We start from the raw sequence: 27869 nt of genomic DNA on the forward strand, positions 1-27869 counted from the left end.
GAGAGAAAAGAGGAAATTGGTCCAGGAAATCTGTGCCCAAAAGTGACGGCATTCTCCCTGGAAAAAAAGATGCTGAGCCCACAGCAACCTTTATCCAAATAACCCTCCTTACTTCTGAGTAATAGGTACCCAGGGCAACTAGCAATTTCCCCCAGACCAAAGCAAACTGCGCATTAATCTTGACGCTAAGTCTCCTTCTTGCAAATTGGCAAACGGTCTGGATTTTGCCAATCTCATCTCCCTCCCTTTCTCCACAACCCAAATTGGCATACATTGCCACAAACGTGACCCATAAATGGAACAGATGCAGAGAGTGGCACCTGGAGGCAATTTTTCAGCTGGTTTAAAAGGAAGCTTTTTTCTTTTTCTTTTCCCCCTGTATTTTCCTTCCGGGCCGAAGGCAGCCAGTTCTGCATTTCAAGCCATTCGTCCCCCCCAACTCCCCTGCTTCAGCGCCCCTCCTGCAAAAGACGGAACTGAGATTCAAAGAAGGATGTTAGGGAGGAAAAGCTCTGTTTCCGAGAAGGAAAGGAACAAAGGAGCTGGTTTTTGGCAGGTATTTCTGGGGCTTAATTCTGACTGAAAGGCCACCTCCGTAATCCCAAAAGCACTGCAGATGTGCCAAAACGGCTTCAAAGAATCTGTGCCACACCCTTAAAGCATATGGCTTTCCTCAAAGAACCCTGGTTTCTTAAGGGCTCTGGAAATGGTAACTGTGCGGGAGGAAGTAAACTACAGTTCCCAAAATTCTTGGGGGGAGGGATGGTGCGTGTTACAGACCACCCCAATCTCTGAGCAGTGAGAGATTCCAGAGGTTCTTTTATTTAGGGTTCAGTTTCTTTGGAATGAAGGTCAGCGGAGAGCGCAATGTCTTTAGGATAGATGGTTTTAGTTACCGTATGTTCTGGCGTATAAGACGACTTTTGAACCCCAGAAAATCTTCTCCAAAGTCGGGAGTCATCTTATACACCGGGTATGTGAGGAGACTCAGAACTTACAGGGTTAAATAGTTCTGAGTGACGTCTCACATTCTGAGGCGTGGTTATGTTCACATATGGGAACCTTTCTCTGTGTGTGTGAGCTCTTTCGTTTTTGACGGAGAAGCGAAAGGATGCCAGCCAATTCGCCGGGCTGATTTATGATGTTGTGCTACTCATTAAAGACTGTTGGAGATTAGAAAGAAAGCCTGGAGAGTCAGTGTGGTGTAGTGGTTAAGAGCGGTAGTCTCGTAATCTGAGGAACCGGGTTCGCGTCTCCGCTCCTCCACATGCAGCTGCTGGGTGACCTTGGGCCAGTCACACTTCTTTGAAGTCTCTCAGCCCCACTCACCTCACAGAGTGTTTGTTGTGGGGGAGGAAGGGAAAGGAGAATGTTAGCTGCTTTGAGACTCCTTCGGGTAGTGATAGATCAGGATATCAAATCCAAACTCTTCTTCTTCTTCTCTTCTTCTGCATTCAGTCTGATTTATTACCCACACAAGGCAACAGTTTTCTGCTGCTGCGAGGGCTCTGCTAAGGACTTAAGTAAGAGAGCCAAGGGAGCTCGTGTTTTCTATCGGCACGGACGTACACTGGCGCAGGAAGAAACGTGATGGACGCCATCTTTATCTCACAGGGTATGGTTGGCAGCGGCGGCGGCAGGCGCGAGAGAGGTGGCAGCCAGGGCGGGAAGAGGGTGAAGCCATGGCGGTGGGTTGCTAGGGATGGAGAGCACCCGTGTTGTAGTAGCCACAGTGACTCTTCCCACCCAGCTTTGCTCACTTGCCCGCCCTGACACCATGGGAACGCCAGATAGCAGGCAAGAGCCAAGAGGGGGGCATCGCCTCATGCCTGGCTTGGAGCGGCGACAGGCAGAAGGAGGGCGAAAGGAGCAGCTGTGTGCCTGCCCTCACCTTCCAGCCCCCCATCTCCCTGGTGAAAGGAAGGGCTGGAAAGGATGGGGGTGGCGAAAGGAAGGGCTGGAGGGGTCACAGGGTTATGGCAGGCTCCCGAGGCGAAGGTGGGCGAGCCTCCTGCTGCTGCTCCCAGTGCGTGGGCTCCCCACGGCCGTCTCCCCTTCCCGTGGCAAGGTGGTGCATGGCTTCGGCCGGGACTCCAAGGAGCTGGGCATCCTCACAGGTGAGGGCGGTGGAGGCCGAAACAGCCGCTCGGGGCCTTTTCCCGAAGGGAGGGAGCCGGGCCGGGAACACTGATTCTGCCGCAGCTTCAAAGACTTTTAAATGCCAGAACTACCAACCGGTGAGCGCAGGCCGCCGCTTTGCTGGACAGCCGATTGGGGCTCGCTCGCCTCACCTCGGGCTGCTGCTGCTGCTGCTGCTGCTGCAATGGCAGAGGCAGCAGAGGAGTGTGCACTCTGCCCCTGGTGGCGCTTGGCGGGCGGTGCTTGGCAGGCTTTAGGTTGGGGGGCTGCCTCTAGTTGGCTGCAGGCGGGGGTAGTCTTATACGACAAGTATATCCCAAACTCTATATTTTAACAGGAAAAGCGGGGGGTCGTCTTATATGCCGGAAAATATGGTACACATATATGCAACCTGAAGATTCACTGGAATGAGGGGGGTGCTTTCTGATGTGAAAACATTCATGAAAACTGCTCTCATTTAGCATAATGTGTGTTTGGTGGGGGGCTATTGGGCTGTTGTTTTAATTTTTATTATGTATTTTGTGGTTTTATATCCTGATTTTATTCTGTGATTCAGGGACACGGTTGGCGCTGTAGTCTAAACCACTGAGCCTCTTGGGCTTGCCAATCAGAAGGTCAGCGGTTTTAATCCCCGCGAGGGGGTGAGCTCCCATTGCTCAGTCCCAGCTCCTGCCAACCTAGCAGTTCGAAAACACATCAAAGTACAAGTAGATAAAGAGGTATCACTGTGGTGGGAAGGTAAACGGTGTTTCCGTGCGCTGCTCTGGTTTCCATCATGATGTCCCGTTGCGCCAGAAGCGGTTTAGTCCTGCTGGTCACATGACCCAGAAAGCTGTCTGCGGACAAACACTGACTCCCTCTGCCTGAAAGTGAAATGAGCGTCGCAACCCCATAGTCGCCTTTGACTGGACTTAACTGTCCAGGAGCCTTTTTCCTTTTTCTAAATTTTATTCTGTGAATCGCCCTGACTATAGGCTGGTATATAAATTCAATAAATAATAAATAGAAATTGCAATGGAGTAGATTGGAAGTCTAGCACAGGGTGGGGTGAAGGACGGTGGTGGGAAAAGGAAGTATGTGCGGGATTGAGTGTGGGTATGTATGAATATTTTTAAGGATTGTATGAAATGTATGTTTGTTTGTATATCCGTAATATGTATTTAGAACTGTATCAATATTGAATTATTTCAATAAAAAATGAAAAAACAAAAAAACAAAAATAATAATAAATAATAATAATAAACTGATCCTAATTTGGAGGGGCTCACAGCATGAACACCCCAACAGATCTCACTTCTCTATTAGTCACAGCTTTGGTTCCAACACGAGTCTAGCATTCCTCTGTGTCTCCAGCTTCCAGCCTGTTTTGAACTCACTCTCTCTCTCACACACACACATGGCATTGAGGGGTTGGATTTGGTGGTACCCTCCAACTCCAGGATTCTGTGAACACTCCAGCTATTATTCTACACAACAGGTGAGGGTGAGGGGAGGACAGGCCCACCCCTTAGCTTGGAGAGCACCATGACTTCTCTGCAGCTCTTGCAAGGAGAATTGCAAGCATTCTTTTGGAATGCTTATGAGGGCACTTGGGTGGCCAGCTGTGAAGGTCATTGCATTACAAAGAAGTTTGCCTAGGACCCTCGCACCTACGGGACCGCCTTTCCCAGTATGCCCCGCGGAGGACCTTAAGGTCCATAAATAGCAACATCCTAGAGGTCCTGGGCCCTAAGGAAGTCAGATTAGCCTCAACCAGAGCCAGGGCCTTTTCAACACTGGCTCCGGCCTGGTGGAGCGCTCTTTCTCATGACACCAGGGCACTGCGGGATCTGAATTCTTTCAGCAGGGCCTGTAAGACAGAGTTGTTCCGCCTGGCCTTTGGCTTGGAATCAGTTTTGATTCCTTCCCCCTCTTTCTCTTTTTTCCTTTCTCCTCCTGTGATGAGGCTGCATTTTAATGTTTCAATGTTGTATTTTAATCTTATTTTTTAAGTTGTATTTCAATCAACTTGTTTTTATTATTGGCTGTTAGCCGCCCTGAGGCCGGTTTTGGCTGGGGAGGGCGGGGTATAAATAAAATTTATTACTTCTTATTATTATTATTACTTCAGCAATTGGATCCTATTAAATTCTAGCCCTCACTGGGCACAGGATCCCAAGAACTGGAAGAGACTCAGGGCATCATCCAGATTGAACCCCACTCCCCCCCAACCCCCCCGCAACAGTCTGGCTGTGACCCTCAATTCGAAGGCAGAGAATTATAGTAATAATAATAATTGTGTTATCTATGCCCCACCCATCTGGTTGGGTTGCTACAGCCACACCAGCACACAGAAAATGCACAGGCATGCACAAGTGTTGCGCATGGATCTCCACAGACCAAGGTGCGAGGAACCTCTTTGGGGCCAGAACCCTTTTTCGATCCAGGACTCCACAGCTGATCTGGACTGACTGGTGCCAGGAGGGAGGAGCTGCACTCCAGTGGGCGGGGCCAGAGGCAAAAGTGGGCAGGGCAACGGTCGTGAATTCTGCCATTGGCTAGCTTGTACACATGCGCCCACACCCCTCTGTACCCTGCAGCCAAGCAAGCAGGGAGTTGCAATCTGGTTTCCAGAGCATCGCCTACCCAAGCAGAAACACGCACGGTGATGGGTGCTGCAGAGAGGCCTGGGGGCCGCATGTGACCCCCGGACCCTTGTCAGTGCAGGCGCACGGCCGGTTTCGCTGCATGTGGGAGAACAAACACCAGTGTGTCTTTGGTTCCTGCCAAGGGACGGATCCCGGCGATATTTGCAGACTTCCCGCCCGCCATCATACCTGGGAGCCTTCCGTTCCTGGCTGCTGGAGGAGTTTGACGGTCCTCCCTCCTGCCGACCGCTGGCTTCGTCCGTCGTGCCAGGTCAGGCTGCTGCCAGAGTTCCTCTGCAGGCGGTAATTGAGGTTCTCGGCCGACACGGTGTGTTCTAGAAGGTTCTGGCAGAAGCTGAAGTGAGCGGCGGCGGCTGTCAGGGAGAGAAGGGCAAGAACATAAAACCAACTGAGGCAATGAGGCAGTAATCCTCTCCCAATGCAACATACGGTATTTCCCTAACCCAAGTCAAACGACACAGATTCAGGCTGTAGCCCAAGCCTGTGCCTATTTACTCAAAACGCGCAATCCGCTGAACTCGGGACACATCTGCTCCCAGGCGTACATCGCGTCGTTTCACTATATACATATAGTCTTTGCGGTCGGGCTGGAGCAGAGAGGGCTGAATCAAACATTGCGGTTAGCCGAGCCACAGCGCTCTCTGATCTCCGCTCGGCTGGACTGCCAATTCCCCTCCAGCAATCTAAATGCAATGCAATTAAACGTTATGTCCCAGCAATTAAAAGCTTTATTGAAGGGGAGTGCAAACAGGCAGCTGGGTGGGGCTGTTTGTGAAAAAAGGCCAACTCAAGGGGATGAGCTGTGCTATTATTTGGACGGCGGGGTTGCTGGAACAGAAGCTGCAAGCCTGGAACCAGAGCTGGGTCAGTGGTCTCTGTCTCCCAGGACCCTGTGCTTGGCGCATAGCAAATAATATTTTGCATCAGTGTTATTAGGGATGGAGGAGAAACGTATGTGGAATGTATTTTTAAAGTCTGTGGCCTAATTGGAACTTCGATGGACATCGGAACACGGCTGCTGATCCACACCAGGGGTGCCAACCTGAATAAAATATTTGGGGAGGGCCTGTAAGCCCTGCCCCACATAATAATGGATCACACCATTTGAATGGCAATGCCCATCAACTTCGGGGGGGGCAGCCCCCTCAAATATTTTATGGGGTGGGGCAAAGGGACCTTGGTCCCTAGGAGTTGGCTCCTACGATTCTCTGTTTATGGCAATGCTGTTTTGGTTAAAAAAAACCACATACAAAAATTTGCACTTTAGCAGGAAAATGCATTGAAAAAGCCTACGTATATTTTAGAGGAAGAATGCGTGCAAAAATGGTTGTTTGGGGGGGGGGAGTCTGTGCAATTACTCTAATATAGCTTAGCCTAAAGTACTGGATCTAAAACTTTGCATATTCTCCTGGGATGAATGAGATGGGGTGACTTGTTACCGCTGGCTATTCTGGAGGTCAGCAGAGCTAAAAATAGAAACCGTTATCTCAAAAGGAATCTCACCTCTGGTATGAATCTGATTAGCTGGCTTTTGGGAAGCCAGAATATCTCAGCCTCCACCTCCCAGACCTACAATACAGTATAAGGGGTAACTAAGAATTCTTCCCCGCCCCCCGTTATAATTATTTCACCTATACATTCCAATACATAATAATTTTTTTATTTTGTTTTGTCGACTTCCCATCCCACTTTCCACTGTGTTTTTTTATTTCCCCTCCTTGCTGTACCCTCTCTTATGCCATAACAATAATCAGGGCTGAAAGATAACAATAATCAGCCGAAACTCGCCAGAACTCAGTTCTGGCACCTTCAGGTGGGTACCATTGCAGCACTAACAACTAGGCGATGTGTCACAAGCAAATGATGGTTTGGCATGGATTGTTGTTACAGGTGGTCCTGGGCCTTGCATGAAGACTACCTGTAACAACAATCCATGCCAAACCATCATTTGCTTGTGACACATCGTCTAGTTGTTAGTGCTGCTGCTGTCACTACTTCTTGGCATGGAAATCTCTGCTTTACAGTAACCTCCTAAAGTAAGCCAGAATCATTATTCTCCCATTAAAAGAAAAGACGATTATAATGGCAATGGCTTTTCCTGTAATTTATATACACTGGTACCTTAACTCTGACTTTAATACATATTTCCCTTAATGGTTTGACTTCCCACCTTTACCTCCACGACGGTTTTATTCCCAGCCTTTTCCTGTTGCATTATGCAGTGTATTTATATCTCCTATAAATATTTCCTCTATTTCAATTGCTAAGGCAGCAACACCTTTGAAGGTGCGTCAAACGGGGAAAAGAAAAACCTTAAAATAAAAATATTAATAACCGAGAGAGGGAAAAACAACGCTTAGTTTTTCCTCAATCTTATTCCCAACACTGTCTTTTCACACCACTGTGGTAAAGACACCAGGAGCAAAAATCACAGCATCATTTGGGACTTTCTATTTCTGCTCTCTGTCAGTCCAGGTAGTTACCCAAATGTTGGCTTAAATGTCATCTTATTTTTAAACACACACACATTTCCTTTTCTTCTGACAAAGCCCCAAACTGGTGATGCTGATTCACTCCGAGGCAATTAAACCGTGAGGCCGGCGGCGACTATGCACTCCAGACACTTTCCACAGGGAGGAAGATGCGCTCAACAGCCAGATTTCGCACCGGAGCCAGACAAATGATTCACCCTAGATTTATGCCAGGAATCGGCTGCAACGGGTCCCTCCACTCAGATGTCTGCTGCGCTGACCTCAATGCAGAAAGCCGCACATCATTTCACGCCAGCCAAAAACACAATAGGGAAACAGGAGACCCTGAGGTCTTCCGCTTTCCAAAATATAATTTACTTCCAGTCGTAGGACTCTATCTGCCTTACACAGAGTCAGAGTGTGGGTCCATGCGGCCCTGTGAAGGCTACTTAGGAGGACGAGGAATTTTACACATCACTTGGGAAGACAGACGAACTAATGCCAGTGTACTGGAAGAAGCAAAGATCACCAGTGTCGAAGCAATGATTCTTCAACATCAACTTTGTTGGACTGGTCATGTTGTGCGGATGCCTGATTATCATCTTCCAAAGCAACTACTCTATTCCAAACTTAAAAATGGAAAGCGTAATGCTGGTGGTCAACAAAAGAGGTTTAAAGACTATCTCAAGGCAAATCTTAAAAAATGTAGTACAAACACCAACAATTGGGAAACACTTGCCAGCGAGCGCTCCAGTTGGAGAACAGCCTTTACCAAAGGTGTCATGGGCTTTGAAGACGCTCGAACTCAGGACGCAAGGGAGAAACGTGATAAGAGGAAGGCACGCTTGGCAAACTGTGGAAGGACTTGTGGATCCAGAATTGGCCTCCATCGTCACTTATGGACTCACTGATAAAACCGTGTTTATGGAAGACAATCTTACTCAGCTATGAGGAATCGCCAAAGAAGAAGAAGAAGACTTAGGAGGACGTAAGAAGTTTCTCACTGGGCTTTATCAAAATCCCACCTATTTCAGCATATACATTCCTGGATCAGAACTGGGGGCAGCCCAAGGAGAGAGATCTTGGGTTCATTGCGAATCGCTCCAAGAAGATGTTGACCTAGTGTGCGGACAATATAGTTGCGTCATGGGATACCTCTATATATTCCCCAAGGGTATTTTCAAAAGGTTATGGAAATCTGCTTGAGATAGGTCTCCACCTTCAATTAAACTTGGAATGTTCTGCAGATGTTCTACTACAGAGCTAAAGGCCCTTCACTTGGGAGATCACTCCCCAAACCCAGGTCAGTGGTGGGTCCTCTGCAGAGCTGTGGACCTTGGCATGTGCCTGGTCATCTTGACCCTTGATGCTGGTCCAAGAATGCAGCACTTTTGGGAAGGTGGTGTATTTACAAACACACATCAAAACACATACTGTAAGTGGTGCATTTACCATGTGGACATATTGTCTTTGATGCTCTGAGAGAGAGCGCATGGCAGAGTCTCTCAAATACCATCCACAGAGAATCACCCTTAGATCAGACTGTTCCACCTGCGTTAACAATCAGAAAATCAAAACCCGCCACGATCAAGGAAGGGTGTGTGTGTCAATGAGGAAACTCCCTTGCATGAGACTCGCACGCCTGTCTCCCTGGATAAAAAAGCATCCGGCTTTGTCTAAGCTGCCGTTGATCCTGGCAAGTGAAGACGAGCAGCGAGCACTACAATAAACAGGCAGATCAGAGAGCTGAGGAACGGAGGCTCCTGTGTAAGTCTGCCTCGTGTGTTCCAGGAATGAAAGTGTTCCGGAAAGCCATTGATCTATTGTGTGCTAATTCCATCGCCTCTCTAGCTGCGAGACCCTTGACTGAAGCCATTGTGTGAAATGCACCCCTGAAAGAGGGTAGCTTCAAAGCCGGGGGGGGGGGGGGAATAAATATGACCTACCTGAGCAATTGCCCTTTCAAAGAAATAAACCTGGCCAAGGGGCATAAACAAGCAGAAAGGGGTCAAGGGAAGAGGAATAGAAATTGGAAACAACAAAAAGGGAGAAGATTAATCAAGCCCTTTGCAAAAGCAGGATTACTGCATCCTCACAAAGGTTGCCAATGCCCTTGATTCGAAAGGTTGTAGCTGGATTTCAAATGCTCACGGCAGAGAGGAATTTGGGGGTCTTCCCTCCCCTGTGCACTGGCAGAAGGGGTGTGGCAGCCTACCATTCATGATTTCTCATGCTCTAACTTTGGGCAGTTAATGAAAGCGGAGAAAGGACCGCAGGGCACAGAGATGATGGGGAACAGACATGCATGTGCACACAGACAATGCGGCAAGGAAGAGCTATGTGCAGGCATCAGCCTTCCATGCTTGCAGCTGAGACAAATCTGGATGGGCGTTTGCATCTAGCAATGCTCCTCTGGCCCAGAGATGGGTTGCTGCGCTCATTAGGCCTGACACTCCTGCGCAGATCGTGCTTCTGCTAATAAAGAGTTAAGTCCAATTCTGAACTGTGTGGTTACTGACCGGCAAGCTCCTGGGAGAGGAGTGCATCTTAGCATCCCTTGAAATCAGAAGTGGTGCTGAGTGGTACCTTTCAGATCACGCACTGCATAAACAGAATCTCAAAGGCAGCCCATGAGATAGCACTTAGGGAACAGCCACAGATCAGCAACAGAGAGAATACCTTGCATGCAGACGATCCCAGGTCTGAGACCTTGGAGACGCACTGCCCACCAGTGCAGGCAACACTGAGCTAGGTGGGCCAACAAGGCAGCTTCTTAGGATGGATGGCGGCTAACAGATTGAGACTGAATCCTGACAAGACAGAAGTACTGTTTTTGGGGGACAGAAGGCAGGCAGGTGTGGAGGATTCCCTGGTCCTGAATGGGGAAACTGAGCCCCTGAAGGACCAGGTGCGCAGCCTGGGAGTCATTTTGGACTCACAGCTGTCCATGGAGGCACAGGTCAATTCTGTGTCCAGGGCAGCTGTTTACCAGCTCCATGTGGTACGCAGGATGAGACCCTTCCTGCCTGTGGACTGCCTTGCCAGAGTGGTGCATGCTCTGGTTATCTCCCGCTTGGACTACTGCAATGCAATCTACGTGGGGCTACCTTTGAAGGTGACCCAGAAACTACAACTAATCCAGAATGCGGCAGCTAGACTGGTGACTGGGAGCGGCCGCAGAGACCACATAACACCGGTCTTGAAAGACCTACATTGGCTCCCAGAACGTTTCCAAGCACAATTCAAAGTGTTGGTGCTGACCTTTAAAGCCCTAAACGGCCTCGGTCCAGTATACCTGAAGGAGCGTCTCCACCCCCATCGTTCTGCCCCTACACTGAGGTCCAGCTCCGAGGGCATTCTGGCGGTTCCCTCGCTGCAAGAAGCCAAGTTACAGGGAACCAGCCAGAGGGCCTTTTCGGTAGTGGCACCCGCCCTGTGGAACGCCCTCCCACCAGATGTCAAAGAGAAAAACAACTACCAGACTTTTAGAAGACATCTGAAGGCAGCCCTCTTTAGGGAAGCTTTTAATGTTTGATGTATTACAGTATTTTAATATTTTTTTGGAAGCCGCCCAGAGTGGCTGGGGAAGCCCAGCCAGATGGGCGGGGTATTAATAATAATAATAATAATAATAATAATAATAATAATAAATCTTACGAAACTGTAAGAATGCTGCCCTGCGTGGCTCGGATTATTCACTGTTTATGCCTACACTGCATGATTTCAGAACGGTGTCTCACCTGAGAGGTGTGATTGGGACACAGTTCTCAAAGTGCATGAAAACCGGTACACTTGTGCCGTGCACACACCATACATTTAAAGCACGATGCTTCCCCAGGAGAATTCTGGGAATTGCGGTTCATTACAGGTGCTGGGAACTGTAGTTCCAGGAGGGATGAATGAGGGTTCACAGGATTCTTTGCACGTGTGCTTTAAAGGAATAGTGTGTTGGAATGGATATACCTTGTACAGGTACTTTAAAAAATGGGCAGCTTGCTGAATAAATCGGTATCATCGCATGAGTTGTCACCAAGCGCTGGGGAACTCTCATTTTCGAAGCTAACTGCTGATTTTGGACTAGTTAAAAATACGGTAAAGCAAGAGGCTGGCTGAGCAACAGCAGGAGCAGATGGAAGGAAACGGAGCCGTAAATAAAGAGGGATTTCGGGAACGGCAAACAGATTCACACTTTGATGGAGGAGTCCAGGCCTGGAGGGCCTTTGGTCAACTCACGAGGTCAGACTCTCTCATTATATGACACAACAGGGTGCAGAGCCTCAAGCTCAGGAGATACAATTTGCACATCCGTTCGGGGTGCAGGGAACATCTTTCGTTCCAGGGTAAAAGGGTTCCAGTTTGGAACAGTGGCAGAACAAACGGGAGCGCACAGTCGCTCCACCAGGGATCCTGATTTCATTGCACCAAATGCTGGGTGGGGTTGAAAGGAGGGGAGGTGGCCGTCTGAACCGCTTCCTTTTTGTAAACGGGAACTGCAATGTGAAAAAAAGAGATTTAAATAAAAATGCATGTTATTCTAACGCATCTATATGGTACCACTCTAAGAAATGCTCTTCACAGCCACATTTTGCAGGAGGCATTAACTTTGTGATAGGAATTTTGGGGTCTTAAGTAAAGGTAAAGGTACCCCTGCCCGTACGGGCCAGTCTTGACAGACTCTGGGGTTGTGCGCCCTTCTCACTTAAGAGGCCAGGGGCCAGCGCTGTCCAGAGACACTTCCGGGTCACGTGGCCAGCGTGACATCGCTGCTCTGGCCAGAGCCAGAGCCAGAGCCAGAGCCGCACACGGAAACACCGTTTACCTTCCTGCTAGTAAGCGGTCCCTGTTTATCTACTTGCACCCGGAGGTGCTTTCGAACTGCTAGGTTGGCAGGCGCTGGGACCGAGCAGCGGGAGCGCACCCCGCCGCAGGGATTCGAACCGCCGACCTTTCGATTGGCAAGCCCTAGGCGCTGAGGCTTTAACCCACAGCGCCACCTGCGTCCCTTTGGGGTCTTAGATATATGTTAAATGTTCATAAGTGCACCAACCAAGCACGTACATAGATCAGCACAGGTAGACTGATCTGAAACCATTTTGATTCCCCAACTGATCAAATGTTTTCCCTGCAAGGAGGGAGGGGTGTCAGGGAGCCTTCCCATTGTCTCAGGAATTGAGTAATCAGCATTTTAATGGGTGACAGACTATCAGGAAAGACAATCAGGAAAGGCAATCAGATAACCTGGCAAACAGGAAAAGCAACATTCAAATTTCTGCTTTAGACCACCTTTTCTGTGATGTAGGTATCTGGGGGGTGGTCTTGAGCTACACCCCTTCTGTGATGTATGTATGATGTATGGAGGGGTGGTCTGGAGCTCCAGGGCAGGGAATTTAAAATGTCTACATAAGGCCTTGCGCGCCATTGTTCTGGGTTCCTCCTCCCTCCTGCGTGTGGTGAGTGAGGACTCTACTGCAACAGATCAATAAAAATCAAGCTTACTAGCTGCTTTGCTTCTCAATATTCTTTGGTTGGCCTCTGTTATTTTCTCCTACCAGTAGGGAATCTATGTAAGGACTCTATATGGGCTCTTGGATACCCCAGAAGGGAAAAGGGCAGACTTTTTTTGTTTACAACAACTTTCCAGGTTGTCTTTAAAAGAAGCCCAGCCTACAGCGAATGACAAACCTGAGCTGGGCATGAGCGGAACATGGGTTATTCTTGCCTTCCAAGGATTGGGCTGGTTGACCCTTGGGTTGCCTTCAAAGTCTACAGGCCAGATGTCTCCATGCAGGGCTGCTATGAAGCTGGTGAAGGGCATTTCTGGCTACCAGCCCCTGGACTTCCCCAGTTATTGCAGAGTCAAGTTGCAGTCCCAGTCAGCACACTTGGTCTCTTAACGGAGGAGAGGGCAAGCCTATCTAAGGCCAGTTGGAGACCACCTTGTGGAATAGGCAATTTCCCAACCACAACAACCTCTTTGGAACTAACCTCATCTCATTTGCCCATCCCAAAATGTGCCTTTGGTACAACTTTCCCAATGGATTTGGTTGCCCCTTAAGGTATCATCGCTAAACTTGGAATGAGGGTTATAGGGGGGACAGTCTTTGTTGATGTTTCAATGCTGGGTGCAATTCTGATTCAAGATGCCACACTGAAATGTGATTTTGGTGCGACTTTGCCCATATTTTTTTGGCATACGTTTGGCCATCTCTTGAGATATAGTCACCAAATTTGGCACAAGGGTTCCCGAGCCAGAGTGTGTAGCACCCTGCTTGTGGTTAACACTTAGCTGGAATGAAATATTCAACGCAGCAATAGAGAAATTAAAATAATAATTTATTTGTCAGACAAATAAATATGAGGCACAGTGGTATATGGTTACCAAGCTCTGGCCTGGCCTCTTGCCATTCTGGCCAGCACTTAAATTTCCTTAATCCAGCCCCCTTGCTCCTCCTGTGGCTGCCTCTGTCCAATCAGCCTGGTTGAAATTCCTATTGGCTGTTTGCTAGAACCAATCACAAAAGATACACCCATTTCCTTCTGTCCTTTTATGGGAATCAAAAAGCTATATATTCTTCTATCTATAAATGACAAATAAGTAGTAATATATCTTACATGTGTCTCAACAAGGAATCTTAATTACCAGCTCACCTCTTGCCCTCCTTGCCCTATTGCCTTCCAAAACAGATGGTTTAATCTCAAATTTTTATCTTAAACATATGTCAAGGATTTTGAGTTCACATCAGCATTGAGAGATCTCCTTCATTTGAAGGTTTCTAAACAAAAGGCCTGACAACCATATATCAGGAGTGCTCGATGGCGTCTCCTGTCTGGCAGGAGGCTGGGCTGGTGGCTGACTTAATTTCAGGATAGTTACAACTCTTACAACTATATGAAATAAGAATCTAGCATTTCTTAAATCCTTTGCATAATTATATTTAAGCTAATATATTTAATACATAAATAACATTTTAAAAGGAAAAGAAATCTTAAAAGGATCTTAGTTTAAGAAAGAAACAGCTTTAGAAAAGACTTCCCAAAAATGCTCTCTTTCTGCCAGCCAGACCAGTTGCTTTTCAATTTGCTCTTGGCCTTTTTAACCTTAGGAAGAAGATATGGCTCATTTTACTATTTATCAACCCTTAATTTGTAGGGTCAGTGTAACCTTGGCTCTCAGCCTGTAATTCCCTTTTTACGACTTTGAGAATTGTTTTCTGCTATAAATCAGGGGGGCCCCTTGTCTAGGAGTAAAAACATTTTGCCAAGGTTCTTAGGCAGCTGCTCTTCTGCCTGGCATGAACATTTGAAGATCTTTAAGCTCATTTTAAGATACAGGCCCTGATCAAAAAATATAAGCTTTGATAAAAATGCAGGCTTATGATTAGATGCCTCAAGCGCAGCAGTCTTCATTGATGCCTGGATGCTGGGTGACATTTTGAATCAAGATGGTGGACCAAATGTGACTTTGGGTGGACTCGGCCCATTTTTTGGCATGGTCCAAGCTCACAAATTACACTACCCATTTAAAAATCATGTTATTATTTTGTTTCTGCAAAATACTTTCATATTGCTGGGTGCTCTGCTAGCAGGTTCTAGTTGGAGCTTGCAGAATCTGGAATTTGCTGGCTGTTTAGACTATGGTTCTGTTAGCACAACACACTTTTAATGGTTGGGCCACTCAGGTGTTGATTGGTTGGGGCCGCTGAGATGCTGGCAGGTTGGAAACCTTGAGGGAAAGAGGGATAAAGGAAAGATGGCGAAATGTGAGTGAATGCATAGTGCCTTTTTTGAGGGATCTGCTCGCTTTCATTTCTTTTCCCCTTCTTCACAACGCCTCAAACAATTCCCTCCGACTGCTGCTTCCGTCTTTTCGCACAAACCGCAGTCTGTCCCCTGCTTCTTTCCCGTGCCCCCGAGTTCCTGGAAGCTACCTATCTGGGCCTTGTAATTAAAAGAGGAGGATTAAGAGCTTGGCATCCTTTGCGTGCACACACAACACTCTCCCGCTGGCTAGGGGAGCTCCCCCCTTCCTCTTGCCTCATCGTCCGCCCCATCCGATAATCCCTTTCTCCCCCAGCCCCTCGCTGGTTTCATTCACTCTCAAGGCGGGCCATGCAAAACGAGGCAGAATGCAAAGGGCTGGAAAACAGCTTAATCCACAAACGCCACCAGACTTCTAAATCTGCTGCCCACTTCCGCAGCTCAGCCCCTCTTAATCCCATGTCAAGTGGGGATTTCCAGGGTCTTTCATACACCCAGATGAGCAAGCCTGAATGACCCTTGCAGACACATTCATTACTGCCTGCGTGACACGGCTCTCCGATGGGAGTCCCTCAAGTTCTGCTCTCTGAGGGTGCATTCAGATGTGGGGCTGGTTGCCTCAGCTTTCCTGGTTATAATACTAGCACCTCTGCCCTGGTTTCTGATGTTCCTTTTACGCTGCATTGCCCATTGTGCTGCGGAACGGTGGCTCTCCGGCAGATATACCTCCACACTGCGTAAAATTTCGTGACACAGCAGTAAGGTAAAGGGAGCCCTGACCGTTAGGTCCAGTCGTGGTCGACTCTGGGGTTGCGGCGCTCATCTCGCTTTATTGGCCAAGGGAGCCGGCGTACAGCTTCCGGGTCATGTGGCCAGCATGACTAAGCCGCTTCTGGTGAACCAGAGCAGCGCACGGAAACGCCGTTTACCTTACCACCGGAGCAGTACCTATTTATCTACTTGCACTTTGACGTGTTTTTGAACTGCTAGGTTGGCAGGAGCTGGTACTGAGCAACGGGAGCTCACTCCATCGCGGGGATTCGAACTGCTGACCTTCTGATCGGCAAGTCCTAGGCTCTGTGGTTTAGACCACAACGCCACCCGCGTCCCTCCTTGATCAATACCACTCCAAAATTCGTGGCATGACATGATCCATAAAAAAGAGCCACAGTGTGGTATAGCAGTCAGGGGTCAGCTAACCTTTTCAGCAGGGGGCCGGTCCCCTGCCCCTCAGACCTTGTGGGGGGCTGGACTATATTTTTTGGGAGGGGGGGAATGAACAAATTCCTATGCCCCACAAATAACCAAGAGATGCATTTTACATAAAAGCACACATTCTACTCATGTAAAAACACACTGAGTCCCAGACCGTCCGCGGGCCAGATTTAGAAGGCGATTGGGCTGGATCCAGCTCCTGGGCCTTAGTTTGCCTACCCATGGGTTAGAGCATCAGACTGGGACCTGGAAGACCAGAGTTCGAATCCTCCCTCAAACATAAAGCTCATGGGTGACCTTGGGCTGGTCACAGCCTAACCGACCTCACAGGGCTGTTGTGAGGATAAAATGGGAGGAAAGGTGTGATGTAAATGTGATAACTGACCCTTAAAATTCCCAGCAACGTCCCTGATAATTTTGGGGGATGGTGGGAAATTTAAACAGTGGTTTGCAGACCCAGATGTCTGGCTCCAGAGTGACAACCTGCCCTGCTGGGCCAGTGACTGACAGCTGCTCACAGGTGCTGGGTGCTGATGCTGGGCCCGGCTGCAAAAACGCTTTGGGGGGGGGGGTTGATTTATCACCATTTGTTTAAGTAATTAATTGATCGATCAATTAGGTTTAGATACATGAGAATCGTTCCATGCAACTCGGAAGGTGGTGGACACCTCCTCATTCGCTGGAGGTTCTTAAACAGAGGTCAGATGACCACCTGTCGGGGATTCTTTAGTCGTCATTCCTACATTGTAGAGGGTCAGTCTAGATGAACCTTGGCAGTCCCAATTCTGCAGTTCTTTGATTCTGTGAGCTCTGTATTCTATGGAATAATAATAACATTAATGAACAGTTTTATGCCCAGAGTGGCTGGGGAAAGCCACCCAGATGGGCAGGGTATGAATAATGAAATTCTTCTTCTTCCTCCTCCTCTTCTTCTTCAAGCGCCATTTTGGGGTCTGGATCTGAGCTGGCAACCTAACACCAAACTGTGTGACAGAGAAAAAGGGGAGGGGAAGTTAGCGCCCTGACACCGCAGAGAAGTGTCTTTTGAGATGCTGTAAGTGGGTGCAATTTTTGACGATTTCATGGTTTAGACCTCTCCAGCTCTTAAAATGGTTTCCTCTAGATTGCTTTAATTGGTGTTATATGAGTGTTGTGCCGTGAAATGATTTTAAACTGCCGTTTTAACAGCTTAGTTTTATTGGAAGAAGAGGTTTCAGTTTTGCATTTTACGTTTTATTTATACGTGCATGACAATCTCGGGAGGGTTCTTGCCCTGAAACGCAGCATAGACATGTTTAAATAACAAATACAATAAACTCAGGGGAAGGGGGAAATCAGCTTTGCGATGGCAGGATCTGCCCCATTTGTGTGTGAGGGATTCTCCGCAGAATTTACAATGAAGGGGCCGCCAATATGGTACCCTCTAAATATTGATGGACCAGAACTCCCATCAACCCCTGCCAGCATAGCTGATGGGTGAAAATTGACCCAATGGTGCACAGCTTGAGACTAGACCTCCCCTACAGGTTCACTGTATCCACTTGAAGCCAAATTATTTGCATTTAACCTTTACAAAAATGCAAATAGTAAATAGGGTGTGTGTCTCTGGCTGGCTGATATCCATCAGAATCCTTAGCAGGTGTAGATAATAATAATAATAATTTATTATTTATACCCCGCCCATCTGGCTGGGCTTCCCCAGCCACTTTGGGCGGCTTTCAACAAAATATTAAAATACAGCAATGCATCAAACATTAAAAGCTTCCCTAAACAAGGCTGCCTTCAGATGTCTTCTAAATGTCAGGTAGTTGTTTATCTCTTTGACATCTGCTGGGAGGGAGTTCCACAGGGCAGGTGCCACCACCGAGAAGGCCCTCTGCCTGGTTCCCTGTAACTTGGCTTCTCGCAATGAGGGAACCACCAGAAGGCCCTCGGCGCTGGACTTCAGTGTCCAGGCAGAACGATGGGGGTGGAGACGCTCCTTCAGATATACAAGGCTGAGGCTGTTTACGGCTTTAAATTGTGCTCGGAAACGTTCTGGGAGCCAATGTAGGTCTTTCAAGACTGGTGTTATGTGGTCTCGGCGGCCACTCCCAGTCACCAGTCTAGCTGCCGCATTCTGGATTAGTTGTATTTTCCGGGTCACCTTCAAAGGTAGCCCCACATAGAGCGCATTGTAGTAGTCCAAGCGAGAAGCAGAATTTCTTCCTTCCTTCCCCTTGCTGTGGTCCACTCAACAAAATTGACTCTTTGCATTGAGAGGAAATCTGCCTTAGACACCAGCTGGCATTCCCCCTCTTTGCACAGCAAATTTTAGCTTCAGAGGTGGTTAGAAGAGCCAGTGTGGTGTAGTGGTTAAGAGCGGTGGACTCGTAATCTGGGGAACCGGGTTCGCGTCTCCGCTCCTCCGCATGCAGCTGCTGGGTGACCTTGGGCCAGTCACACTTCTCTGAAGTCTCTCAGCCCCACTCACCTCACAGAGTGTTTGTTGTGAGGGAGGAAGGGAAAGGAGAATGTTAGCCGCTTTGAGACTCCTTCGGGTAGTGATAAAGCCGGATATCAAATCCAAACTCCTCCTCCTCCTCTTCTTCTTCTTAGAAGCAGTTCATAAGTTACAAGAAAGGAGATTCCGACTAATCATTGGGAAGAACTTTCTGACAATAAGAGCTGTTCGACAATGGAACAGACTCCAACGGGAGGTGGTGGGCTCTCCTTCCTTGGAGGTTTTTAAGCAGAGGTTGGATGCCCATCTATCTTGGATGCTTGAGTTGAGATTCCTGCATTGCAAGGGGTTGGGCTAGATGACTCTGGGGGTCCCTTCCAACTCGACAATTCTGTGATTGGCTCCTTCAGGACAGCAGCATCACAGGAGAAGGTTAATCCTGCATGCCTGTTCTGACACTGATAGCTCCCACCCCAGTTTATGCTGCTTGCATCACACATGTAATTAAACTACGGAACTCACCACCACTTGAGACAGTGAATGGCCTCCGACCTAGATTTTAAAAGACGATCAGGCAAATTCCTACAGGAGAGGGCTCTTGGGGGCTACTAGCTGCAATGGCTTTGCTTGTGCCTGCACGGTCGGAGGCCGCACTGTTTCTGAGTATCAGTTGCTGGAAAACACCAGAGGGGAGAGTTGCGCTTAGACCCTGCTTGTGTGTTTTCTATGGACATCTGGTCAGTCACTGTAAGAACAAGATGCTGGACTAGATAGGCTCTTCTTATGTTCTTATGCACTTCATTAAAGAGCGACCTTACCCTGCATGCTAAATACAGAAGCCACCTTTATTTACCTGTCAACTTAGGGCAGGGGTCAGCAAACTGTTACAGCAGGGGGCCGGTCCACTCTCCCTTGAGGAGATTTCACCCCTCCCATATCCAAGAATCTCCTGAGGAGCTGCTGACTCTCCAGAGAGGAGGAGGCGTGTCCTGCTATCTAGTTATTCTGCCCAGCACCACATGTCAGTGTGTGAGAGAGTCAGTCAGTGTGTCGGAGAGAGAGTGAGTGCTAGAGATCGTGTTTAGAGATAAGGTTGCTGCTAAGAGCAGCTGCAGGCACTCAAAGTAGCATTGATGTATGCTTAGATCTTTTAGCTCTGTATATAGTTTTGTATTAGTGGGACGCAGGTGGCGCTGTGGGTTAAAGCCTCAGTGCCTAGGGCTTGCCGATCGAAAGGTCGGCGGTTCGAATCCCTGCGGCGGGGTGCGCTCCCGCTGCTCGGTCCCAGCGCCTGCCAACCTAGCAGTTCGAAAGCACCTCCGGGTGCAAGTAGATAAATAGGGACCGCTTACCAGCGGGAAGGTAAACGGCGTTTCCGTGTGCGGCTCTGGCTCGCCAGAGCAGCGATGTCACGCTGGCCACGTGACCCGGAAGTGTCTCCGGACAGCGCTGGCCCCTGGCCTCTTAAGTGAGATGGGCGCACAACCCCAGAGTCTGTCAAGACTGGCCCGTACGGGCAGGGGTACCTTTACCTTTACCTTATAGTTTTGCATTATAGCTGTAGTTATAGAATAAAAGGAAGATATTCTACAGAGCTGCTCTCCGAGTGGTTTATACTCTGCAAGACTCTGCAAAACGCTGCTGCGCAACGGCTGTATTATTGAGACAGTGAATCCGGTGCTCTCAGCTCCAAGCTGTGAGTCCACAGCACTGTGACCTGTTCCTGTGAGAAAGGTGGTCTCTGGCAGTGCTACCCAGCTCGCCTAGCCCAGTCGGGGCTGTAGTGCATGAGTCCAGTTGCTACACTGGCTCAAGGGCGATGCTGACATGACATCCCTATGGGGGGCCGGACTATATTTTTTTGGGGGGACGAATTCCTATGCCCCACAAATAACCCAGAGATGCATTTTAAATAAAAGGACACATTCTACTCATGTAAAAACACGCTGATTCCTGGACCATCCACAGGCCGGATTTAGAAGGCGATTGGGCCGGATCCGGCCCCCAGGTCTTAGTTTGCCTACCCATGACTTAGGCAACTGAAAAGGGCAGGAAGAGGTGAGCCAGTCTCTTCTCAACTGCAAAAGTCCCCACATTGCTTTCCTTTCTGTGATTTCCTGGCCGTGATGTACATCTTGGCTCCTGCTTTGCCAAGCTGTCACTTTTGTCACAGCGGGCATTTTCTACCACGCCTAATTTTCAACATAATCAACACCACTTCCGAACCATAAAATTAAAACAACAACAACGCTCCCCCCCTCACCTTCAGCTAACAATAGCACAGCCTTTATCGCTTCTGCTCTCCAGTCGTTTTTTCTACCAAAAAAAATTAAATTAAGCAACTAGAGGGTGGGAAACAACGAAAACAACGCCTTTGAACAACTCTCTTTGATTTATTAGCCCCTTTATTACCAGAACACCACTCAGCACTTCTGCAAATGCGTTCAGGTCAAAGCTTCCAAGATGGCTTCATAAACACTCAATTTCACTGCTCCTGTGAAGGAAAGTTCTTTAATTTGCCAAACCCCACGGAGGAGGAGGAGGCGGCGAAAGAGGAAGAGGGGAGAGAAGAGAGTACCGTATTTTTCGCTCTATAAGACGCACCAGACCACAAGATGCAGGAAAACAAGAAAAAAAATATTCTGAATCTCAGAAGCCAGAACAGCAAGAGGGATCATTGCGCAGTGAAAGCAGCAATCCCTCTTGCTGTTCTGGCTTCTGTGATAGCTGTGCAGCCTGCATTCGCTCCATAAGACACACACACATTTCCCCTTACTTTTTAGGATGGGAAAAGCAAGTCTTATAGAACAAAAAATATGGTATCTTGGAAAGGAAAAAGTTTCCCCTGCCATCAAGGATTGCATCTCCACCCCACCCCATACCCTGCAAATGCCTTGGGAAAACCAGGACATCCTCTATTTTTCATGCGAGAGAACGGCAGCTATTTGGTGCGTCGAGATCTCAAGTGATCTCACACACCCCCAAGCACCCCTTTTTAGCGGCTGTGATCTCATGCGGGTCACTAACCCAGAAGATGCGTGTCCCAGTTTTTGGCCAGGAACGTTGAAATGTATACAGTGGTACCTCTGGTTGCGAATGGGATCCATTCTGGAGCCCTGTTCGCAACCTGAAGAGAATGCAACCCGCGTCTGCACATGCGTGGGTCACAATTTGCCGCTTCTGTGCATGCATGTGACATCATTTTGCACGTCTGCACATGCGCGAGCAGCGAAACCCGGAAGTAACCCTTTCCGGTACTTCCGGATCGCCGCGGGACGCAACCTGAAAAGACATAACCTGAAGCTAAATTAACAAGAGGTATGACTGTACTGCCCTGACAGAGGCACAGCACTGCATAATACACTCAATGGATGCAGCTTTTTGCAGCATGGAGTGAAGGAGCAAGCTATTCCTGCTGAATATCTTGCTGCGGTGCAGCTGCTGAAGAAATCCAAGCAGCACACATGCTTGCTCTGCCTCCACAACTAGCTTCCAAATACCTGTTGCTGGAAACCACAGGAGCAGAGGGCAATGAGAAGCCTCTGAGTGACTGTGGAAGCTCCAGGATATGCCAGCTGCTACAGTCATCTGCTGAAAGCCCTGCACTTCTTGCTTTCTCACTGAGCCGCACTTGGTTCCCTGTTGCGACTTCCATTATTCTTCTCTCCTGCCTCCTCTCAACAACCCTGTTAGGCAGGTTCGGCTGAGAGGTGGGCTTCTCGACTGGGGATTCGAACCCCGGTCTCCCTGGTTCCAGTCCAGCAATCAAACCATTGGAACAGTCTTCCGCAACCTGGTGCCATCCAGATGTCTCATGGCTGGGGCTGATGGCAGTTGCTTCCCCAAACATCTGGAAGGCACGTGATTGGGGAGGAATGAAGGACACAGCATTGGTGTGAGAGAGACAGAGAATTACTTTTCAGCATTACATTATTATTTATTAAATGTGTATATTATTTATTAAATTTGTATAAATTTGTATGGTGCTTTGCAACATGAAAATATAAAATGAGAACATAAAGTACACAATTACACAAAAATAAATAAAACCCTCCCACAAGCACATTTAAAAGGCCATGAAATGTTAGTCAAATATAGTAGTAGTAGTAGTAGTAGTAATAATAATAATAATAATAATTTTATTATTTATACTCCGCCCATCTGGCTGGGTTTCCCCAGCCACTCTGGGCAGCTCCCAATCGAATATTAAAAACACAATATAGCATTAAACATTAAAAACTTCCCTAAATAGGGCTGCCTTCAGATGTCTTCTAAAAGTAGGATAGTCCTGGTTATAGAGAAATGTTTTCATCTCGCACCCAAAGATATGCAAGAAAGGTGGCAGGCTTGCCTCCCTGGGGAAGGGCATCCCACAAGTGGGGAGCCACCACAGAAAAGACCCTATGACACTCTCATGGAGGAGGCACGTGAAGAAGGGCCTCAGATGATGATCTCAGGGTCCAGGTCAGTTCATCTAGGGAGAAGCACTCCTTGAGTAAACAAACATAGGATCAGGTCGGCTCGCAAAGCTGAGACACGTACTTCCTTGCTGAGTGCAACCCACACAACATATGACTTTAAAGTGCTTTGGAAATAGGGCAGTTAGCCTCCAGATCCTATGAGCTATTTATCTCCAGGCGGGGAAATGGATTTGTGGTCAGGAACGACAAGCTAGGTACATGTTCTTCAGTAACAGGCAACAAAGAAAATCAAGAGTCCCCTGGGATTCCTTTGGAAAGGAGAATCAATCACATGGATCCAGCGCCTTCCCACCGCAGCTTTTTATGTACTAGCTGTACTTGATCAGAGAACCAGGCAGGAAGGAAGCGCTCGCTGTGGTCTAACTTCTTTTCTTCGGCTGAACATATTGGTTTTAATCCCTCTTCCGTGAGAGGTAACAAACTCGGAGCATCATTAGCAGAGCAGCTTTCCTTCCAAAGGAGAGACTGTTGGGTTCTTAAGAATCAAACTGGACGTGATGTTTATTGTGCGAGTGTAATTACGGTATATACTTTTTGGTTTAGTGCGCAGCATCCCCCGAGTTTCCTCAGGACTCTGGGAGGTAGGGGAAGTTTAATTCATCGTCTTGCTTGAGATGCAAGAAGCAGCTTCAGAGACTTTTTACAGAGACACTGGCATAGCGGTTAGACTGTGGGACTAAGACCCGGGATACAAGGATTTAAATTCCCACGTGTCCATGAACCTCACAGGACCTCGCCAGCCACTGTCTCGGCATCAAATATATCACAGGGTTTCTGTGATGATGAAATGAAGAGAGGGAGAACCACGCATGCCACATTGAGTTCCTTGGGGGGGAAGTGGGATAGAAATGTTAGGATATTCGTAATCCTATGTGGTCCATGAGTTTGACCAAACTGCGGGAGGCAGTGGAAGACAGGAGTGCCTGGCGTGCTCTGGTCCATGGGGTCACGAAGAGTCGGAAACAACTAAATGACTAAACGACAACAATGTGGTCCAGAAAATTCTCAGGCTGATTTTGCCATAGGAGTAGTAGTAATAATACAGTGGTACCTCTGGTTGCGAACGGGATCCGTTCCGGAGGCCCGTTCGCAACATGAAAGGAATGCAACCCGCAGCAGCGCGTCTGTGCACGCGCGGGTTGCGATTCGCCGCTTCTGCACACGTGTGTGACATCATTTTGTGCGTCTGCGCATGCATGAGTGGCGAAACCCGGAAGTAACCCTTTCCAGTACTTCCGGGTCACTGTGGGACGCAACTTGAAGAAATGTAACATGAAGCAAACGTAACATGAGGTATGACTGTAATAATAATATATTATTTATATCCCACCTATCTGGCTGGGTTTCCCCAGCCACTCTGGATGGTTCACAATATTAAAAACACGATAAATACAAGGAGCACAGAAGAAGAGTCTCACATGATGCGGAAGGAGATGGGAGCTACAGCATGTGTAAAGGCTCTCCTGGATCAGACCAAAGACCCATCTGGTCCAGCAATCTGTCTCCCACAGAGGACGATGGCCAGATGCCTCTGGGAATCCCACAAGCACAGCGCGGGCGCAAGAGAGCAAGGCAGTTTGGTGCGCCTGCTGAAGATGCTCCTCTTGCACAACAAGCTTGGCATCTGTCTTGGATTTTAAGTGATTTTATGTATGTGCTGTTGTTGTTAAAATGTTTTCTTTCTTATTCATATGATAGAGCAGGGTGGAGCCCCACACTGGGCAAACAATTCTTGTATTGCAGGGGGTTGGACTAGATGACACAAGGGGTCCCTTCTAGGATTCTATTAAAAGATGCTTTTACATATGCAACTTTGTGTGTGTGTGTGCTGTTATATTGTAAATTGTTTCGGGATGCTCATGGGAAATAATTGAGAACTGAAGTAAACAAAATAAGGCACAATATTAAGTAAACAAATTAAGGCGGCTAGGACCCACATACCTACAGGACCGCCTCTCCTGGTATGCCCCGTGGAGGACCTTAAGGTCCACAAATAACAACACTTTGGAGGTCCCAGGTTGCAAGGTGGTTAGATTGGTCTCAACTAGGGCCAGGGCCTTTTCAGTACTGGCCCCGACTTGGTGGAACGCTCTGTCACAAGAGACGAGGGCCTTGCGGGACTTGACATCTTTCTGCAGGGCCTGCAAGACAGAGCTGTTCCGCCTGGCCTTTGGTTTGGATTTGGTCTGACCCTTATGTTTCCCTCCCCTTATGGTCTTGATTTATCAGCTATTTTAAAATGAGGCTGCATTTTAAATTGCATTTTAACCTGTATTTTAAATTGGTTTTCCATCCCCCTCTCTCCCCCCCCCTTATGCTTTTACTGGGTTTTTATTGGTGTTAGCGGCCCTGAGCCCAGCTCTGGCTGGGGAGGGCAGGGTATAAATAAAAATTATTATTATTATTATTTATTATTATTATTATTAAGCTTGGCTCTTAGGACTAGTCCTCACTGACGGATCTGCACTTCAGACTGTCCTGGCAAATGAATTCAATACACACATATATAAATATCCCCGACACACAGAAAACTAGCCAGCTAGGGCAGTGCCTCCAAAATTCTCTCCCAACTCTGTACTGGACCACGTGAATATTGCTGAAAGCGATGGCAGCAGACCACGGAATGATTTCTAGTTTTAGATGCTGACTATGATCCTTTTTAAAAATTAACTTTGAGTCACTGTCGTTTATTCCTCTGAGGAAGACAGAGCCTTTTTCCTGTGTCGGTGCTGATCTTTCCTGCTCCCCCTTCCAGGTGGAATGCCAGGATCTAAGAAGAATGATGGAGCAGTCACCGTACTTGCCACTCTTCAGGCACACACAGAGAAAGTCACCACCACATGCAGACTGGAAAAAACAGGGCTTTTTAATCCTTGTTAAGGCCTTGGTTTGTTGTCGTTATTGTTGTTTAGTCGTTTAGTCGTGTCCGACTCTTCGTGACCCCATGGACCAGAGTATGCCAGGCACTCTGGTCTTCCACTGCCTCCCGCAGTTTGGTCAAACTCATGCTGGTAGCTTCGAGAACACTGTTCCACCATCTCATCCTCTGTCATCCCCTTCTCCTTGTGCCCTCCATCTTTCCCAACATCAGGGTCTTTTCCAGGGAGTCTTCTCGTCTCATGAGGTGGCCAAAATATTGGAGCCTCAGCTTCAGGATCTGTCCTTCCAGTGAGTACTCAGGGCTGATTTCCTTCAGAATGGAGAGGTTTGATCTTCTTGCAGTCCATGGGACTCTCAAGAGTCTCCTCCAGCACCAGAATTCAAAAGCATCCATTCTTTGGCGATCAGCCTTCTTTATGGTCCAGCTCTCACTTCCATACATCACTACTGGGAAAACCATAGCTTTTACTATACGGACCTTAACGCCTTAGTTAGTTTTGCTTATTTGAGACCATTGTGTTTTTTTGTTTTCACGGCAACATGAGTCGCCTAAGGTGGGCTGTGCCCCCAAAGGTGGCACAAAATTTTAGGAGGAAACAAACTCAGCCTCGGAGTGCCTTTACGAAAAATCCATTTACTCACACAACTTGTGGTTGCAGCTGAGATCCTTTGACCTTCCTGCATCCTGTGGATTCTTAATTGGCAAATTTAACAGGTGTCTCTTTCCTCCTACAGAAAGACAGCTTCAGATGCAGCGATAAAAGCTTTTCCTTTCTGCAGCTCAGGCCAGTTGTGAAGTAGGGATGGGGAACTTTTCTGGGCCATATTCCCTTCCGGGGGCCACACTGCAGTGTTGGTCAGGGCCAGGTGCAAAAAAGGGGCAGAGCAACGGATAAAACTTTTTTTTTTTACCTTTGTACAACACCTATGCAAAAATTCACAGGATTTTACAGGTCTCCCCCCCCACAACCAATACATCTCTCCACCCTCCTTCCAGGTGAGCAAGAGGCACTAACATCACAGTTCAAGGATGCATTCCAGCCAATCAGAAATGCTCAAGGATGGGGGCGTGGCCTGTGGAGAGTTTGGAGGGCCACAGAGAGAGATGTGAAGGGCCAGATAAAAGAAAGTACTTTTTCATGCAGTGCAGAGTTTAACTATGGAACTCACTTCCACTAGAAGCAGTGAGGGCCATCAACTTGGATGGCTTTAAAAGAGAGTTGGACAAATTCATGGAGGAGAAGGCCTATCAATAGCTGCTAGCTAAGATGGTGATACCCCAGGACTGACCTGCTGGGAGACAAAGGGCCATGCCTTGCTTCTCTCCACCTGGTTTGGGGCAGGGCCCGACAGGCTCCATAAAGGACTACTGCTGCTTGACAGAGAGGGCTCCTTTTTTAATATTGTTTTTATTTTTATCTATTTATTTATCTACATCATTTTAAATTGCTATTGATATTAATGTTGCATTTTTAGTTTTAGATTTTATGATTTACAGTCATACCTTGGATTATAGACGCTTCAGGTTACGTTTTTTCGGGCTACGGACCGCTGAAACCCAGAAGTACCGAAACAGGTTACTTCCGGGTTTCGGTGGTCGCGCATGCACAGAAGCGCTAAATCTTGCTTTCTGCATGCGCAGTAGCACCGAATTGCAACCTGCGCATGCATCCCACATGGATCATGTTTGCAACCCGAGCGTCTACTGTATATGGAAAATGTTTTCCATTTGGTTGTGTACCTTTTGATGCGTTTTATTTATTGCTTATGACTTTTGTTACGTTGGTAATTATGTAAATCTTGCCATGTTGCAAGCCGCCTTGAGCATAGGTTT

The 27869-nt window shown here is 47.9% G+C and overlaps 1 protein-coding gene and 1 long non-coding RNA gene across 3 annotated transcripts in view; one reads left to right on the top strand and one right to left on the bottom strand.

The window, feature by feature from the left end:
• The window catches only part of SAMD10 (sterile alpha motif domain containing 10), a 53537-nt gene that overhangs the window by 17352 nt on the left and 8316 nt on the right, over positions 1-27869 (bottom strand). For both annotated transcript variants that reach the window (XM_079979986.1, XM_079979987.1), the window contains exon 2: positions 4956-5140. In XM_079979986.1, the coding sequence (XP_079836112.1) occupies positions 4956-5140 (185 nt within the window). The remainder of the gene's footprint in view (positions 1-4955; positions 5141-27869) is intronic.
• LOC307218111 lies at positions 10912-15939 on the top strand. The gene is made up of 3 exons (XR_013839782.1): positions 10912-11887; positions 12275-13511; positions 14651-15939. It is a non-coding gene; the product is annotated as an uncharacterized lncRNA (long non-coding RNA).

This window comes from Podarcis cretensis, assembly GCF_951804945.1.
Source record: "Podarcis cretensis genome assembly, chromosome: 6".
In the NCBI taxonomy this organism is placed as follows: Eukaryota; Metazoa; Chordata; class Lepidosauria; order Squamata; family Lacertidae; genus Podarcis; species Podarcis cretensis.